Here is a 19,361-nt window from a genome sequence, read left to right on the forward strand (position 1 = left end):
CTCCATGTCCAAGCTCACACGACGTGCGCGTATGAGCATCGATCCCAGAAATCACACACACTGTACTGCTTGTAAATAACGCTGCTCAGGGACAGCAGCCAGTCTGACCCCGACGACCGGACGCCCTGGGGAAGCAGAGCTGTGCACACAGCACAGGAGGGCCGCTGCCAGGGGCTCGGGGCAGAGGGGTGAACAGGTGGGACGCAGGGGACCTTCAGGGCCGGGAACACTGTGGGACAAGCGGCGGTGGATACTGGCTGTCACCGTCCAGACCCACAGAATGCGCGCCCACCCAGAGGGACCCTCGCACCGACCGTGGTCTCTGGTGACAACATGTCCGTGTGGGATCACCGGTCGCGATAAATGCCCCGTGTGGGGGACACTGATCATGAGGCAGCCTGTCCTGGGGGGGGAGGGGGGCAGGGGGATATGGGAAACCTCGGTTCCTTCCACTCAATTCTGCCGTGAACCTCAAACGGCCCCCCAAAATATAACGTCCATAAAAAAAACCGTAAGCTCTACGAGAACCACGACGTCAGGCGGCCGCTCTGCTGGGGACGGCACACGTCGTGCCACGTCTGTATCCACCGCGGCCTCTGGTGAGCGGGGTGCTGCTGGGGCTGGAGCAGCGCATCCCAGGAGGGGGCCCGGGCAGAGCGGGGACAACAGACTTCCTGAAGAAACGGGGCACCTGGACGACACGGGAAGGGCCAGCCGCCAGGGCCCATACAGGGGAGAGCAGCCCCCAATGCTCGGAGCCACCACACCCTGGACCGCATCCTGGGCCGCGAGGCCGGAAGGAGACACGCCCGCGCCGGCTCCAGCCCGCGGAGGAAGGGGCTGGGCCCCCCCGACCCGCCCTCACCCGGGGAGCAGCACCCGCAAGCGCACTAGAACAAAGCTGACTCGCCGACTTCGGTCTCTGCAGCTTGAGAACACCTTGAAACAAAAATCCTGTGACTGCCGATTCCCATAGCACACGCACACAGCCATTCGGTTCGGAAAACGTGCTTCCTCCCCGGGATGACAGAGACTCTTGCAACCGAAGCCCCACAGCGGCAGGACTCTGTCGCGCCCGCGGGGCCCTGCTCCGCCTGTCCTTGTGCGGCCCCCACTGACACAGCGGGACTCCACAGGCCCAAGGATGCTGTCGGCTCATCGATGACTTAATCCTAGGTTTCCGAATAAAAACTACCCCCAGGATCCATTCTAACAGCACCAGGATATAGAAAGAGAACGGAGGAAGGGACGGAAGATTAGCACTGCAGATGCCACCCCGCCTCTGCACAGACGCACAGCCGGGTGCCCAGCACCTCCTCGACTCCGGTATCGGGGGGCCCCTGACAGCGCGGGCAGCGTCCTTAGTGGGGATGAGATGGACACACACCAATCCTGCCCTCCGAACGGGACCCGAAGCCCATACTCTACCCTCAGGGATTTCCCACCACTGCAAAACCACATCAGGCTGGCCCGCTCCCGCGGCGTGTGCCCTGCAGACTGGATGAGCTCCTCCGAGCAGCATCCCAGCATAGGGACAGGCGGGAGGGCAGGCTGAGCTAGCTGGGGGTGTGACTGAGCCAGAACAAGATGCGGGGACACCCAGGCTATGGAAACATCTGTTGGGTGGCTTGGCTCTCGGCGTCCAGTTTTGGATCTTCCCTTTAAGCCCAGCACACGGATTCTCTCTGCGGCCCTTCTCCCCCTCAGGCCACCCCCGCCCCGCCTCGTCTCCCAGCAGGCACACACCGTTTACCCCTCACCTGGCTGGAAACCTCGTATTCCACATGCTTCAGGAAGAGGCCCTTCTTCTCGGGAATGAGCTCCACCTGCACGGTGTCCCTGGCCAGCAGCTCCTGCAGGGTGTATGACAGCAGCAGCGGGTTCCCCTGCGGCATCTGCATTCGACTGGGGTGTGGGTCCCTCCGCTCGCTGACCTGGGGCGTGGGCAAGTCTGGAGAAGGGAAGGCGAATGGCCAATAAAAACAGCTGCTCAGAAAGTGGAGGCTGCCACCAGCCAGCCCTCCCTCCACCGTGTGCTCACTCAGCACCGGACTGTGGCCACGTCAACCCCCGTTCATTCATGCCGCGGAGCTGGCGCTCAGGGGCACCTCCTTCTGCTCCTAACAATCACCACGCCGTGATGTGTCCACCCGCCTATGAATCAGCAAATACACCCACAGATCCAGGACCAGTCAGATCTAGTTTTCAACTTGGGCAGAAAAAAAGTCAACTATTTACAAGTTTCATGGAAAAGAGCCCTCCTTTTCTCTAGAGTCCAGAAGAAGGTTAGAACTAAAGAAAGAGCCATATAATTTCTCCGTCCCACTGTTTTTACAGTGAACACACATTACTCCGTGTGCCAAAACATTCCAATTCCATGTATATAAAAAACCTACATGCTTGCTTAGAGCTAGGATTCCTAATCACACAAGTCAAAGAATCATACCCTCAAACCTCAGCTTCCCTACAGACAAGGAGTCACCCACACCTCACTCACAGAGCAGCAAAGGACAGATCAGAGAGATCACAGGCTAATAAATACGGAAGTCACATTAAAAAGTCTGTTAGGGGGCGCCTGGGTGGCTCAGTTGGTTAGGCGACTGCCTTCGGCTCAGGTCATGATCCTGGAGTCCCTGGATCGAGTCCCGCATCGGGCTCCCTGCTCGGCAGGGAGTCTGCTTCTCCCTCTGACCCTCTCCCCTCTCATGTGCTCTCTCTTTCTCTCTGTCAAATAAATGAATAAAATCTTTAAAAAAAAAAAAAAAAAGTCTGTTAGGGGGGTGCCTGGTGGCTCAGTCGTTAAGCGTCTGCCTTCGGCTCAGGTCATGATCCCAGGGTCCTGGGATCGAGCCCCGCATCGGGCTCCCTGCTCCGCGGGAAGCCTGCTTCTCCCTCTCCCACTCCCTCTGCTTGTGTTCCTTCTCTCGCTGTGTCTCTCTCTGTCAAATAAATAAATAAAATATTTAAAAAAATAAAAATAAAAAAAATTAAAAGTCTGTTTGGTTTTTAGTACAGAAAGTTCTAAAGAAAGAAAGTTCTTTTTGGTTAAAAAACATAGTAAAGTTAAGGTACCCCACAGAGGGGGAGGGGGTCTTACTCTAACCAATACTGCTATAAATAACCACAACAAAATGTAGATTTCTTTCCTCTTTTTTCCAAATTTTCTACAATGTGGTTGTATCATTTTTCATGATTTACTTTTTTTTTTTAAGATTTTATTTATTTATTTGACAGAGAGAGAGACAGCGAGAGAGGGAACACAAGCAGGTGGAATGGGAGAGGGAGAAGCAGACTTCCTGCTGAACAGCGAGCCTGATGTGGGGCTCGATCCCAGGACCCTGGGACCATGACCTGAGCCGAAGGCAGACGCTTAACGACTGAGCCACCCAAGCGCCCCAAGAGTCCCCAATATCTTAATGGCCAAAATGTGGAGACCACAGCTCCAGAAGGTTCCCCCATCCTAATAACCCAGCCCCTTTCTGTGTAAAAATATTTTGATGGCCTTAAACTGTGTTTACCCAGTCTCTTTAGGGACCACATGTACTCTCAGTCAACGAGCCAACAAGTGTTTCTCAAGCACCCACTTGAGTACAGCCACGAACAACACAGGGTCACTGAGCTCATTAACAAACACTAAGCACACGGCTACGGACGGTCCCCAATGCTGGGCACAATCCGTGAGGATCCAAACTCCAGGGCGAATGGGAATCCCACTGTGACGTAAGTTTATGAGCACCGTGATAATGAGAGAGGGGGCCCAGACGCAGCGCCTGAGCACCAACTCCAGGGGATGCATCCCAGCTGCTGGGGGCCTGGCACGCAGAAGGGCCTTAAGGAAAGCTTGCCAAATGACTATCTGCTGCTATTTACTGCATTTTCAGGAGTGAAAAGTACCATGTCTGGGAAAACAAGGTCTTGTGTAACTAGAGCACAGAATATGTGGAATGACAGGAAAAAGTGAAGCAAAAAGGTAATAGGGGAAGACTATCTTTATCAGAGAAAAGATATGCAAATACATGTATCTGAGAAGGAACTTATATCTGGAATACATAAAGAACTCTTAGGGGCGCCTGGGTGGCTCAGTTGGTTGGGCGACTGCCTTCGGCTCAGGTCATGATCCTGGAGTCCCGGGATCGAGTCCCACATCGGGCTCCCTGCTCAGCAGGGAGTCTGCTTCTCCCTCTGACCCTCCTCCCTCTCATGCTCTCTGTCTCTCATTCTCTCTCGCAAATAAATAAAATCTTTAAAAAAAAAAAAAAAAGAACTCTTAGAACACAGTAGAAATAAAAACAGACAACCCAATTTAAAAATGGGCAAAGGATTTGCATAGACATTCCTCCAAAGATAGACCAGTGGCCAGAAAGCACATAAAAAGATGCTCAACATCACTGACCGTCATGGAAATGCAAAGCACAGCTAGAGTAAGATACCACCCACGGTGACAGCTCTAATTTAAAAAAAAGAAAAGGACTAGTTAACATTGGCCAGGACGCGGAAAAGCCTCACACATGCTGGCAGAGGCTGGCCTCAAGAACAGCCTGGCACGTCCTCACAACATGAGGCAGAGCCCCTCCGTGAGCCCACAGTTCCACTCCTAGAAGTACACCTGAGACGTGAACATGGATGTCCACACAGAGACCTGTAGACAAACGTCCATGGGAGCACTGTTCATAGGAGCCAGAGAGCGGAAAAACCCAAGCGCCCACCAACTGTCAGGGAATAAATAAAAGCAGCTTATCCGTACAATGGATTATTAGTGGCCGTACAAAGATTCATGCTATAAGATAGATGAACCTTGAAAACATGACGGTAAGTGAAAGAAGCCAGGCACAAGGACCATATATGGGATGAATCCGTGCAAACGTACAGAAACAATGCAGATGGGTGCCTGCCTAGGCCTGGGGGTGGGGGGCAGTGACGGGAGAACTGGAAAGTGAGGACTGGAAAATAAGGGGTTTCTTTGGCGGGTGATAAAATGCTCAAGGCAAGGGATGCACCACCCCGTGAACATGCCAACACTGCTATGTTGTGCACTTTGCATAACTGAAGTGTATGGAACACAAATGAGAACTATGAATGCCTTACATATAAAAGGCGAGGGCGCCTAGGTGGCTCAGTCGTTAAGCATCTGCCTTCGGCTCAGGTCATGATCCCAGGGTCCTGGGATCGAGCCCTACATCGGGCTCCCTGCTCCGCGGGAAGCCTGCTTCTGCCTCTCACACTCCCCTTGCTTGCGTTCCCTCTCTCGCTGTGTCTTTCTCTGTCAAATAAATAAATAAAATTAAAAAAAAAAAAAAAAAAGAGGGCGCCTGGGTGGCTCAGTTGTTAAGCGTCTGCGTTCGGCTCAGGTCATGATCCCAGGGTCCTGGGATCGAGTCCCACATCAGGCTCCCTGCTCAGCAGGAAGGCTGCTTCTCCCTCTCCCACTCTCTCCTTGTGTTCCTGCTCTCGCTATCTTTCTCTCTCTGTCAAATAAATAAATAAATAAAATCTTTAAAATAAATAAATAAATAAATAAAAGGTAGGCGACACGGGTAAGTGGCAGAGTAAGAACCTCCAAAATCCTCCCTTCGACAGAAGCAAAAATGGTCAGAACCCACTTTTTCAGAACACTGGAAATTGAAGATGTGTGGCAAGCCAGGGTATATTTATTGATGCGATAATTAGTTAAAATGAGGCCATACTGGGGGCACCCAGGTGGCTCAGTCAGCTAAGCATCTGCCTTGGGCTAGGTAATGATCCCAGAGTCCCAGGCTCAAGTCCCATGTCAGGCTCCCTGCTCAGAGGGTAACCTGCTTCTCCCTCTCCCTCTGCCTCTCCCCCTGCTCTTGCTCGCACTCTCTCCCTCAAATAAATTAAAATCTTTTATAAAAAAAAAAAATCAGGCCATACTGGAGTAGGCAGGCCCTCAATCCAGTATGACTGGAGTCCTCATAAGAAGAGGGAGGACCACATGAGGACCCCAAGACACCCGACACCGGGGTGGGTACGCGACCGCAGAGGCAGAGACTGAAGCCACGCAGCCACAAGCCAAGGAATGCAGAGGGTGGCCCGCCACAGCCAGACTCTAGAAGCGGCAGGAAGGGACTCTCCACTATGGGGTTCGGAGGGAAAGCAGCCTTGCCCACACCTGGATCTCAGACTTCCGACCTCCAGGGCTGTGAGACATTACTGCTGTTCCAAGCTACCCAATTTGTGGTGCTTTGTCATGGCAGCCACATGACACCCACACAAGTAACTTTACAGAATTCATTCAGAGAGGTCGTTAAATAAAGTCAACAATGAGAAGCAGCAACACCTTGGGGAGGGAAGAAAATGTGATTTCAGAGTTGCCACAGTGTATTATTTAAACTGTCCAGTTTACAGCTGAAGTTTGTAAGACATGCAAAGAAACAAGAAAGGATGGCCAAACGTGAGGAAAAAAACCACCACCAGAAACCGTCCTCAAGGAGGGCCAGGCATTGGACTCATTCAACAAAGACCTTACATCAGCTGTCTGAAATAGGTTCCAAGAACTAAGAGGAACCATCTCTAAAGAACCAAGGGAAAGTAGGCAGAACCAGGTCTCAGCAACAGAAAATATTGATACACAGAAGTTGTACAAGAGAAGCAGATAAAAATTCTGGATTGGAGAAACTCAATAAGTGAAATGAAAAATTCACTAGAGGGACACAACCGCAGATCTGACTGGCAGATGGGAAGACAGGCCAATGGAGATTGTGTGGTTTGGAGGACAGGACGGAGAGAGAATGAGGAAGATGGACAGACCCTCAGAGACCTGTGGGACACCACCAAGTGCACCAACATCATCATCATGAGAGGCCCAAAAGGAGAAAGGCTCAGAACAAATATTTGAAGGAACTGCTATAATTTTCCGAAATTTGATTTTTAAACTCCCAGAACCCAAGAGGTGCCTGGGTGGCTCAGTCAGTTAAGTGTCTGACTCGGGTTTCAGCTCAGGTCATGATCTCGGGGTCATAAGATCAAGCCCTATGTCAGGCTCCACCCTCGGTGCAGAGTCTGCTTGGGATTCCTTCCTCTCCCTCCCCCTCTGTCCCTCCCCGACCCTGTGCATGGGTGCACGCACCCTCCCTCTCTAATAAATAAAATCTTCTAAAAAAAAAAAAAAAATCCAAGAACCCCAAAAACTCCCATTAAGATAAACCCAGGAAGATTTACACCTAGACAGATCACAACTGCAGGGTTCAAACTGTCCAGAGACAAACAGAAACTCTTGAAAGCATGAGGAGATCAGCAACTAGTAAAGATGAACAGATGAGGGGCGCCTGGGTGGCTTAGTTGGTTAAGTGACTGCCTTCGGCTCAGGTCATGATCCCGGAGTCCTGGGATCGAGCCCCACATTGGGCTTCCGGCTCAGCGGGGAGCCTGCTTCTCCCTCTGACCCTCTCCCCTCTCACGCTGTTTCTCTCTCGCTCCCTCTCTAATAAATAAATAAATAAATAAAATCTTTAAAAAAAAAAAAAAAAAAAAGATGAACAGATGACTCCTCAGAAGCCTCAGAGGCCACGAGGCAGTGGGATGGCACAGAGTGCCAGAGGACGGAACGGTCAACCGTATTCTACATCCAGCCAAACTATCCCTCCAAAACGAAGGAGAAATTAAGACAGCCCCAGAAGACCAAAAATGGTGAATTCACCCTGGCACCCACAGCCCTTCCTTGCAAGAAACAAATCCACATGAAGAAAGAACTACACTGGCAAATAGACAAGGCAGTAGAAACTTATTCCTTACTTGTAACTGTTTTCCTGGATGACTTTAAAGACAACTGTGTTAGGCAATCACCACAAATGTGCTTTAACAGCATACGATTTACAGGGATACAATCTGTAGGATAGTAAGAGAATGGGGAGCGGAAGGGAGCTGTACAGCAGCGAAGTTTCTACACACAACTGAAATTAAACTGGTACCATCCAAGCTGGACTGGTACATATTAAGATGTGGAACTCCCAGAGCAACCCCTAAGAAAATACCAGAATCATATAGTGATCAAAACAAGGGAATTTATTTTTAAGATTTTTTCTTATTTATTTGACACACAGAGAGAGCACAAGCAGGGGGAGCAGCAAGCAGAGGGAGAAGCAGGCTTCCCACTGAGCAGGGAGCCCGATGCGTACCTCGATCCCAGGACCCTGGGATCATGACCTGAGCCGAAGGCAGATGCTTAACCAACTGAGCCACCCAGGTGCCCTAAAACAAGGGAATTTAAACAGTACACTAGAAAACACCTATCTGATGTAAAACAGGGCAATGTCAGAACAAGGGAGGAAAGATAAAAGTAATAAGGGAAAGATAATTTGGGGAGCACCAAGAAGTCTCTATTAAAATTTTTAAGATGGAGTTTTCTCTATCCAGCATGTATTAGTTTTGTTCTTTTCCTGATGGTTAAAGTAAGATAATATCTCAAGACAGAACATACACTCAGTAACGATTACCAAACGGTCACATGCTGCCAAAGAATCTGAACTCTGACCACAGGAGAATCTAAAAGTCAGAACAAAAAAAAAAAAATTTTTTTAAAGTCAGAATCCAAAAGGCACATTTTAAACTAAAGACACAGCACGCACTCTTGATGGGTCCCCACCACCCTAAGAATAGCCCCTCTGTAGAAGTTTCAATCTTAAGAAAGCTATGACCCCAAGTATCGGTTGCCTGAACTAGGACATCCATGTTTTAAAAAAAAAAAAATGTTTAGGAAGGAAAACAGGTCATGTCAGATCAGCTACCTGTCATGTAATGTCCCATTCACCATGGAAAGAGCAGGAACACATAGAGGAAGACTCCGGTTTTCTGTGGGAGTAAATGTCAAGTTCACAGACAGGACGTGAACACTCTCATGAAATGGAAAACACTGCGTGCCCACCCAGCCCTGACAGGTGATGCAGACGGGGAGAGAGGCGGCTAGGCCCCGACTGAAGGGCTAAAAGGATGGGTTCTGACGTCAGACAGACATGTGCTGACATCTGGTTTCTGACTTCCTCACCACAGGGCCCGGCAGGTGACCACCGAGCTTACCATTTATCACCAGTAAAAAGGCGGTAAGGACTGCAACAACCCTTCCTCCTAGCAGTGTTCCCTCCCTGCCCCAACCCTTCTGGCACCAAACTGCTCAACTGAGGGGTTCGGGCTCAACCCGGAACCTGCAGTTCAGAACAAGGCCTGGCCTTGAAACGCCACTTGCTGCCCACCAGCCACTGGGAAGGAAGCCGCTCTCAGTGCCACGGGCTGATTCCACCTTGCCCCAGTGGCCCTTGTGGGAAACGACACATTGGACCTGAAAATACCTAGCCCCTAGAAGTCACTCAGTAATCCCCCTGCCTCCCTTCCAGATTCTGGTGTTCGAATCCAAAAAGCCTTTGTACATCTGTGGACTAAGATGTAGAACCAACTGCCCACAACAACAGGTGTCCGGGGCAATGAGCTCCAGGCCGGCCCGCAGATCAAGGCCTCACGCGTGGCAGGGATGAGGCTCTGGACGCCTCACTACTATCGGACAGCCTGGCAGGTGTCAGAGAAACAGGCATCGCTCCCAAGCCAGCCACCAAGGCCCCATGTGACCCCCAGGGCACGCCTCTGCCTCTCTGCAGCGCAGACAGTACCAGTGAGCAGCCTTCAAGATCCCTTCAGCTGTGAAATTCTGTGATTCTCCAAGCCAGCTATCCACAAACAAAAAGCAACGAAACGTCAAAGACGGCAATCCTTCCCAACACACTTGCCTCAGAGCCTCTGGGCGGCAGTCCTGCTCCAGGCACGCACCCGGAGACATGGAGCCCCCATGTCCTGACGGCAGCTGTCCGCTGGGGCCGTACTCACTCACCATAGGCCAGAGCTTTGGGAAACCCACAGCATTCGTGCAGTGAGCCGCGCTCTCGTGCACGGCCTTGCTGCGTCTAGGCCAGCCTCAGCAAGCGCGGACTGCTGCGGAAGTCACGGGCTGGGAGACTGCACAGCCGCACGGGCCAGCCCCTCCCGGGAGGCCGCCCCCTCGGGACGCACGCCCACGCACGAGCAGGGGCTGCACGGAGCACGTGCAGGCGTCCCTAACTCCGCTCAGCCCAGGCGCTCCCCGGGGTCTCACCGCTTGCAGAGAGCCCCTCCCAGCATCAAGGGCTGTTCAAACCACGATAGGTCATTTGTCCTCCAAAGGCAGCCAGGGAGGAAGGTTCCTACTGTCTGAGTTTAGCAGGAGGGTGCACCGGGACACATGTTCCAATGGACTCCAAGTTCACGGTTCTCCCACCACACACATCTACCACGACCGCCATCCTCGGCCATCCATTCACCAGAATGTGGGATGACAAGGGCCAGCAAGAGACGGCGCAGTCTCAGGGCTACAGCCTCCAAGTGGAGTGTGCATCAGAATCACCGGGTGGGCTTGATCAAAGGCTGACAGGTAAGGTAACTGTTATTTAAAAAAAAGATACAAAATACGTGCTGGCCAGGATGTGGAGGGATCGGAAGCCCTGTGCGTGGCAGCTGGAAATGTAAAATGCCGTGCTGCATGAAACAGCCTGGCAGCTCCTCACAGAATAAACACAATCACCGCGTGACCAGCAATCTCACTGTGGGTCTCTCCCCACAAAAACTGGAAGCAGGGACTTGAAGAGGTGCTCACTCACCCACGTTCATGGCAGCATGATTTCCAGCAGCCGAGAGGTCAAAGCACCCCGCGTGTCCGCTGACAGATGAACAAAACACGGTCCATCCGCACTGTAGAATAGTATTCAGCCTTAAAAAGGAAGGAACCCTGGTTCCTGCCCCAACATGGATGAACCTTGAGGACACGGTGCTCAGTGAAAGAAGCCAGACACAAAAGGACAAACACTGTGGGATCCCATTTATAGGAGGTCCCTGAACTCACCAAAATCACAGACACACAGAGTGGACAGTGGGGCCAGGGGCTGGGGGGGGGTGGTCAGAGTTTCGTTGGGGGACAGAGTTTCAGTTTGGGAAGATGAGAAAGTTCTGGAGACACATGGTGGTGACGGTTGCACACTAGTGTAAATGTTCTTAACGCCATGAACCACACAACTGAAAATGATTAAAAGTGTAGGTCATGTATGTTTTACAACTGAAAACCCACACAGGTTGCTGGGCTCTGCGCCAGAGTCTAGGGTGGAGCCTAAGACCCTGAGTTTCTAACAAGCTCCCAGGTGAAGCTGCTGCTGGTCCAGGGGCCACAGTTTGAGAACCACGGACGCAGGATGAGCAGAGGAAGGAACTCAGTGCTCAGTGCCTTGCCTGGACCCATGGCCCAAATCTGACAAAAATCAGGTAGGTGTTCATAAATGCGGCCACCATGCTTTACTCAGAGAGAGCAGTGACCAATGGCATTCCAGATGACAACTCTTTCACCAAAATAACAAGAAATGGAACCTGCAGGGGGCCCCAATTTTCAACAGGAACATTCCTTGTCAGGCTCATGAAACAGGTTTCTACCTATGATCAAGAACTGTTCTAAGCTACTCTGTTATTCTGAAATTCAGCTGTTCTCAGGAAACAGAAGCAACAGTGTCCTCGTCCTTATTGCGACCATGACCTCAGAACTGAGAGCTCAGCAGGTCCAAGACCAGGGAGCGCCGTGAACAACCCCCGAGTGGGAGGGGGTTGGCGGACCCCTAACTCGGAGCTCAGATACACAGAAACTCTCATGGCCTCAGCTTTGCTACCCCTCGGATGTGGCTTTCTCTTACCACCTTATTTTATGTACCATGATGACATTTTTTAGATAAAGAAAACCACTCCAGGGGCGCCTGTGTGGCTCAGTCCGTAAAGTGTCTGACTCTTATTTCAGCTCAGGTCATGATCTCAGCGGCGTGAGATTGAGCCCCGCACCCAGCTCCACACTCTGCAGAGGCTGCCTGAGATTCTCTGTCTCCCTCTGCCCCTGCGCCGCCCCCCCAAAAAAAAAGAAAAGAGAAAGAAAACCACTCCCCCCTACAGCAGGCACACATCTGATTCCCTTTGCATATAACTCCCCACCCACAACAGACATACAGGGGATTTTTTTATACACAAAGTGTGTTTCCATGTGTGTACATGACCATGGTTCTCTTTCAAATTTTCTGTAAAAGCAAAAACCTCCAAGCTCTTAGCCACTCACATAACACAATCACCACGAACACCGTTTTCCTTTCATTCAACCTTTGTTCTTAGGTACTTTATAAATGCGTTTACATTTGTTTTCATTGTGAGATATTTCAAATGTACATAATGTACAGAAAATATCAGAATCCATGTATCCACCACGGAGATTTCACGGAAGATAACACCGTGCCATATTTTCCTCTGAAAAAATGTTAAATACAGAAAACACGTTACAAAGGCACGCCACCACCTCCCCCTTTCCTATTTGACAGTGGCCACTGCCCTAAAGCCGATGGACAGCATTCGCAGGCAGGCCTGTGTGCTTTCTCAGTGTCCGTACGCATCCGTAAAGTGCATGCAAGTATCGTCTTTCACATATACAATAAACATAATCATTCCCTTTGTCTGAGTTTTCTCATCCTGGAACACAGCACGTGTACAGAAAAGTGCACATATCAACTCCGCTCAGCTCCATGCACAGCAGTGTGGCGGCACCCAGACAGACGGGACACACAGTCTCCCCACACTCCGCTTCTCCATCTCGGCCACGCCCCCCAAGGGTGACTGCCACCTTCCAGCCCCACACGTGACTTTCGCCTGTTGTCACATAAGTGGAATCAAGCTGTAAGTCCCCCCGACTCTGCCTGCTTCTGCTCCGCATGATGTGTGAGGCCCTCCCGTGTCCCCGATACAGACCACACGGTGTGGTCAGGCCACAGTCTACCTCCTGGTTCTGCCGCTGGACACCTGGCTGGTCCCAGGTTTTCCTAGGACGCGCGGCGGGGCCAGGAGCGCTTAGCCCACGTCGTGTGGTGGGCACGTACACTCATTTCTGTTCGGTACGGTCCTTACAGTGAGGTCCCTGGGTCCCAGGACTTCCCAGGTGCAGCTTGGCCAATACTTCCAGAGTGGCCAGTCTTCCAGAGTGACTGAGCCACATCGCACTCCCGTGAGCAAGAGGTCCGGCTGCCTCACACCCGGGCCACTCAGTATTTCACCCGCTTCCCCTCACCGTTCCCGTAAGACCTACACTTCTCCCCCACGCCTGCCGGTAAATCACCTTTTCATCTTGATTTTTTACATAACAACCACTATTCTGTCTTCCTAAAAACTATTACCTGTAGTGATTGCACAATATCTCAGGTATGCAACTAAAAATCAGGGAGCCATTCTCCCGTTAACTGTTCCCTGCTACTGAAAATGCATGAAGAATAGCCTCATTCACAAAACATTCTGCTGTATTTATTTATTCTGTCTTTAGCATCAATTCCTAGAGAATGTTACATTTTTTTTCCTAATGGACATTTCCCTGGATGGCTTTTATACACACACATGTTGAGTAAGACTTTCTTCAGAAACCCTCTTCCGAGCGTTGGTGCAGTGACCTTGGTAATCTAATGGATGTACCACAGTGGCATTAAAAAGATAAAACCAGGCACCTGGGTGGCTCCATCAGTTAAGCATCCGACTCGGCTTCAGCTCGGGTCATGATCCCTGGGTTCTGGGATCGAGCCCCATGTCAGGCTCCCTGCTCAGTGCAGAATCTGCTTAAGATTCTCTCTCTCCCTCTCCCTCTGCCCCCACTTACACATGCTTGCTCTAAAGAGAGACAGAGAGAGAGCAAGAAGAGAGAAAACTAACACTTTAGCTTCCCACCTGTGGATCAGAATGGCAATCACGGAGGGGAATAGATCCTAATGCAAAGTTTCCTCAAATCCACCCCTACCACCCCCCAACACTGTTCTTTTCTCCTTTCTCAGCCGGCAGGCACTCCAGTCCTGCTGCCCCTCTGCTCACCTCTCCTTAGCCACAGCAGGTACCTGCAGCTTAGAGCCTGTCTGCCGGCTCACGCGGGGGCCACCCCCTCCCCAGCTACCCACAGACCAACTCCTTCACCTTCAAATCTTGGCACCACCACCACTTTCCCGTGACAGGTACTCAGTGACAACTGCAACTTGCACCCTCTCCCCACTCCCCACATGTGCAAGCACATGTCACTGGCTCAGTACCTCTGAAAACTGTCCATGTCCCACAACAAGACCATCCACTCCAGGACAGCAGGCCTCCTTCCTTTGTCCACACTTGGCATCCCACCTAGCACACAGTAAGTGCTCAAGAATCATTCGCAGCCTCAGTGAAAGGAATCAAAGTCACATGAGCAAGAAAGCCACATACAGGAATCGAGGCCTGCTCGCTATCTTAGGCAGGCCCACTCCCCGCACCAACAAATCTCATCAAGGTCCCACCAGCGACAGGAACCGTGCCTCAGTGAGCTATGGCGAGAAGTAAAAGCTGGTAATGCAGAGGATGGCTTTCAACAGACGCCACCATGCTGAGCCCTGAGCAGGGACAGCCTCACGCCAGCAGCACCTCCCCACCCCCACCATGGCCTCCCTGACAATTTTCAGCTATATCCACTCTTCCCCAAAATAACAGAAGGCAAAAACCCGGATTATATAAAGCCATAACACGCCATATGGATAGTCAACCTGCACAGCAAGAGAAGAAAGGTTTTCATCGTCCTGCAATTGTTTAAGTGTTGTTACCTTGAAGCAAAGTAAAAATAAACAATCTCTTCAGGTCCTTCCAAGTCCTCTGGTACTTCTTAGCCGAAAATTTCTGAGTTGAATCCTCTCCAAAGTTCAGTTCAAACACTCCTGTAACAGTAAAGTGTTTCCAAAGCCCTGTTAAGAGTCTAGGGATCCTTCTTACTCTCCGGGCTGAATCTCCTTGCTGAGCTTCCTCAACGTCTCATCCACGAGGGCCTCCCACACCCGAACATTCACCGCCTCCCCACCCCACATCCGGGAACTCTGGCTCCCCGACGCTGCTGGGCATGGGGGTGGCACACAGTACGTGCCACCTGTGTGTTCCGTGTGCGAAGGAACACCGCCGGAACCCTCCCTCACACCATACAGGAGAACTAAAACATTCAGGCCCAGGGTTCACTTTGAAAGCACTAAAACTACAAGCTCTTAGCAAAAACTATAGAACTAGATCTTCCTGACCTTGGGTTAGGCAAAGCCTCCTTAGTCATGACACCAGAAGCACAAACAACAAAGGAACAAAAGAGATCAACTGGACTTCATCAAAATTAAAGGTTGTCCTGCTGCTAGACACCATTAAGAAAGCACAAAGACAACCCACAGAATGGGGGGAAACATGGAGGAATCACAGATCTGATAAGGGGTGTGTGTCTAGAATATAAAAAGAAATTCTGAAAACTCATGTTTTTTTTTAAAAAGACAAACTACCTAATTTTAAAAATGGACGAAGGATTTGAATACACATTTCTCCAAAAAAGATACACAAAAGGCCAATACGAAAAGATGCCCAACCACAATGAGATTCCATTTCACACCCACTACAATGGCGATAATCAAAAGGACAGGCACCAAAAAAAAAAAAAAAAAAAAGAGGCAATAACAAGTGTTGGTGAGGACACGGAGAAATTGGGAGAGCTCATACTTGCTGGAAAACAGTCCAGCAATCCCTCCAAGGGTTAAAGAGAGGTTACTATCCGACCCAGTCATTCCACTGCTAGGAATGAAAAATATGTCCACACAAGAACGTGTGCATGAACGTGCACAGCAGCATTATTCACAACAGCCAAAACGTGGAAACAGCCCGAATGTCCACCAACTGACGAATGGATAAGTAAAATACAGTCTCAACACAATGCAATGCTATGCAGTCATAAAAGGTCACGGCGCGCTGGTCAGTGCCACAACGTGGATAAACCCTGATGCTCAGTGAAGGAAGCCAGGCACAGAAGGACACATACCACAGGCTTCTATTTACATGACATCCCCAGAAGAGGCAAATCTGTAGGGACAGAAAGATTAAACACCACCTAGGCTAGGAGGAGAGGGACTGGGGAATGAAGACTGACCATAACGGGTGCGGGGTTCCTCCCGGAGGAGATGAGAATGCCCTAAGACTGATGATGGTGGCAGCTACACAATTCTGTGAATATACTAAAACCCCTGAACTGGATACTTCAAATGGGAGAATTATGTGGTGTGTGAATGAGAGCTCAGTGAAGCTGTTAAACATGTTTTATGAATTCCCCCTCTTCTCTCAGCTTGTGAATACAAACCGCTTCTCTACGCCAGCGCCGTGCCTGGAACACGGATGGCTTGCAATCTAGAACAAAGGTGTCTATGAAGAAGGGGAAAAATCATGTACCTGTGAAATCCTCTGGTTGTTCCAGGCACAAGCAGAAAAGTCTAGCTGGCAACACTGCCAAAGAAACTTCCAGAGGCCCATAGGGTCCCTGTCGCCCCTATGGCCATGAAGCTACAAGTCAGAACTGGAAGCAGCCACTGAATGCCCAGATGCAAACAGAGTTGCCCTTAATAAATGTGTCTCCCCACTCCCCTAAGTCTTCCCACAAATTCAAAGGCAGGGATGAAGCCAGCCATCCGGACAGCTGTGTGCAGTACACCCCACCATTCAAACCAGGACCACTCCCAATGAAACCTCTTTGTGTCTGGAACCTTACTGAATGCTTAACATAACATCTCCTTAGTCCTGGAAAACCCTCTAAGCAGGTGTTTGGTCCCATTTTACAGATGCGAAAACGAAGCTCAGCTAGCAGCAGGGCCGGCCCGAGGGTCACAGAGCTGGCAAGCTGAGTCTCGGGGCGAGAACCTGCACCACGCTACCTGATGACGCCCAATCCCGTGTTCCCTCCCTGACGCACGGGGAGAGGAGCAGGAACAGGCACACCCCATGCCCGGGGCCAGAGGTCAGATGGGCTCAGTGCACATCCCCGACTCCTGTATGACTATGGGCCAACAGCTCACCTCCCTCACCGCACTCAGTTTTCTCGTCCCTAAGATGGGGACCATACCATCGACATCACTGTCTGGCTGCAAGAATTTTTTTTTTAAGAAGGTATGTGAAAGCATCTAGCATGGCGCCTGATGCTCAAGCTTTTCTTTTCCCAAGGACCTGCAGACCAGACACAAAGTTTCCAGATCAAACCACAGACCCAACGAACTGCAGGCCTGGCGTGCTCGCCGCCACAAGCACTGGGTTCTACACCGTGACAGCGGCATCTTGCTCCGGTCAAGACCCGAACGACGCCTGAAGTTCCGTGCTAACCACGCGTGGCTGGCCCCTGGGATCTCAGGGACACATGTGAGCCACTCGCACACAAATAGGACATCCTCAGCTATGAGTGGCTACCCCTTTCCGAGGGAGATGCAAGAGACCAAACCACAGAGGGGAAAAAAAAATCACGGGTCTGTTTCCTGAAGACATCACAAAACTGAAGCTGAGTGCCAAAAACAGTCACCTATCAGATGATTTCCTCTGACTCAAACTGGAGCAAGAAGAACCAGCACAGGGGCCACCAGATGTGTTTCTCCATGAATCTCACCAAACCTGCTTCTGAAAGGGCCCCATTCAAGTTGGGTCTATTCCTCAAAAAACCTCTTCAGTCTCTCACTTTTGGAATGTTTACATGTGGGGAGGCCCAGTGATTTTTTCCAGAGTTTAAAAGGAATACTATGTTAGCTAATATGCGGAATCTTGGAATAACTTACAAAGAAGGAGTTCAAAATTCCAAAAAGAATCATGGTCTCTCTTTTAACTAAATTCAATCTGATTTTGGTTTTTTGTTCTTTCCTCAAACCCTCACCCCGGGTCTGGGTGGTTCAGTCTGAAAGTGACTCAGGTTTTCTACGATCTCTTGCCGTGAAAGTGAAAATATTCCAAAATATCCAGCAGGGCTAAGTGCATCTCTATCCCAGTGAAGGCTAGGAGGTGATATCTGCCACTTCCGAACCAGAGCCACACGCTTCACCTACGTGTGAATCCCACTCTCTGGTCCCGGGCCAGTGACGGGACTGCTGCCGCCTCGGTTTCCCCATCCGTAAAGTCGGGGTGATATACTACTTACTTCGCAGGGTTACTGTGAAGGGGACAGCATGTCCTCCATAAGGCCCCATCAGAGCGTCTGACACACAGGAAGCGCTCTGCAAGGCTTCATCATCAACATGACCCGTACTCTGCACCGTGAAGAATGCCGTATGTGGAAGCCCCTCCCGGGAGGCGGCAAAACACACCTTCTACCCGTGACGCAGTCCATCTCGGGAAACACGCCACTTCCATAGGTCACAGTTAACCTCTAAACGCTGCAGGGGCTCCAAGAGACTCCCAACTTCACTGTCTAAGAAGGAAGATCAGCGGCACACCTGAGACATGAGATAAAGGACTGCACCTACAGACCTTCCTCAGAAGAGCTACAAATGCAATCTTCAATCTCCCCTTGGTGCAAAAACCCAGCAGTGAGTGGCATTTCTCAGGAGCCGTGAGGTGACCTTACTGTCCCAAAGACAATTAACAGTGCTAAGTCACGACTATCGCCGCACTCCTTTACAGTAGATGGCTTTGGCCAAAGACATTCTAGAACACCAGGTGAGGTCCCCAGACAGCTCTCCAGCTGTGACACAGGCCAGCAGCCCTAAGGTCTGAGTCCTGCGGGTCCCAGGGGCCACCGAAACGGCTGGACTCACCAGCGCCAATAATATTCAGACACAGACATCACAAACAGTGGAAGCCGGGGCGGCGGGGGGGGGGGGTCTCCTGCTGATTCAGTTCAGGATTCTCCATTAGGAGTGGACGTTGACACAATAAAACATGTATTTCAGTATAAATGCATTTCCAAAATTAACTAGAGAGTAGAAACCGAGAGAGTTCAAAATGCCTACAAAACTACTTTAAAACAAGACCCCTTGCACCCACCTCTGCTGGGCAAGCCTCATCGTTAGCAGATGCACTTGACATCTTGGGATCTCGGGGTTTCCCTCCATGTTTTCCACTGTGAAATAGGTAACACCCACACAGAAAGGGGTGTAACATGTCTATGGACAGTGCAACAAAATTGTATCTCAAACACACAAGCAGGTGGAAAATTAAAAGACGACCAGCACCTGAAACCCCCACTTGCCCTGTATCCCTTATAGGTCAAACCCCCTTTCTCCTACCAGAGCGACCACTGCCTACTTTTCATTGTATTTTGCTTGCTCTTCATTTATAGTTTTATCACCTAAGGAAGCATCCCCCTACACGACAGAGTTGAATTCTGCATGGTTTTTAACTTGACAGAAACTGGAATCACCAAAATGTGTGTTTTCTCTGGCTTCTCTGGACACCCTCAGCAGTGGAAGGGGGGACTCAGTTCTGACATTTGCAAAAGTCCCTGAACAGGTCACCTAAGGGCATCTACCAGTTCTCAAAGCCGGATA

The 19,361-nt window shown here is 50.5% G+C and overlaps 1 protein-coding gene across 5 annotated transcripts in view; it reads right to left on the bottom strand.

Moving 5' to 3' along the window:
* Positions 1-19,361, bottom strand: part of SNX8 (sorting nexin 8) — a 37,095-nt gene that overhangs the window by 12,001 nt on the left and 5,733 nt on the right. For 4 of the 5 annotated variants that reach the window (XM_081819227.1, XM_081819225.1, XM_081819224.1 and 1 more), the window contains exons 2-3: positions 14,652-14,762; positions 1,761-1,951 (exon numbers count right to left, since the gene is read on the bottom strand). In XM_081819227.1, coding sequence (XP_081675353.1) covers positions 1,761-1,951; positions 14,652-14,762 — 302 coding nt within the window. The remainder of the gene's footprint in view (positions 1-1,760; positions 1,952-14,651; positions 14,763-19,361) is intronic. The other variant, XM_081819226.1, reaches the window with a different exon arrangement.

Source organism: Leptonychotes weddellii, chromosome 5 (assembly GCF_054177405.1).
Source record: "Leptonychotes weddellii isolate Sample4059 chromosome 5, ASM5417740v2, whole genome shotgun sequence".
Classification (NCBI taxonomy): domain Eukaryota; kingdom Metazoa; phylum Chordata; class Mammalia; order Carnivora; family Phocidae; genus Leptonychotes; species Leptonychotes weddellii.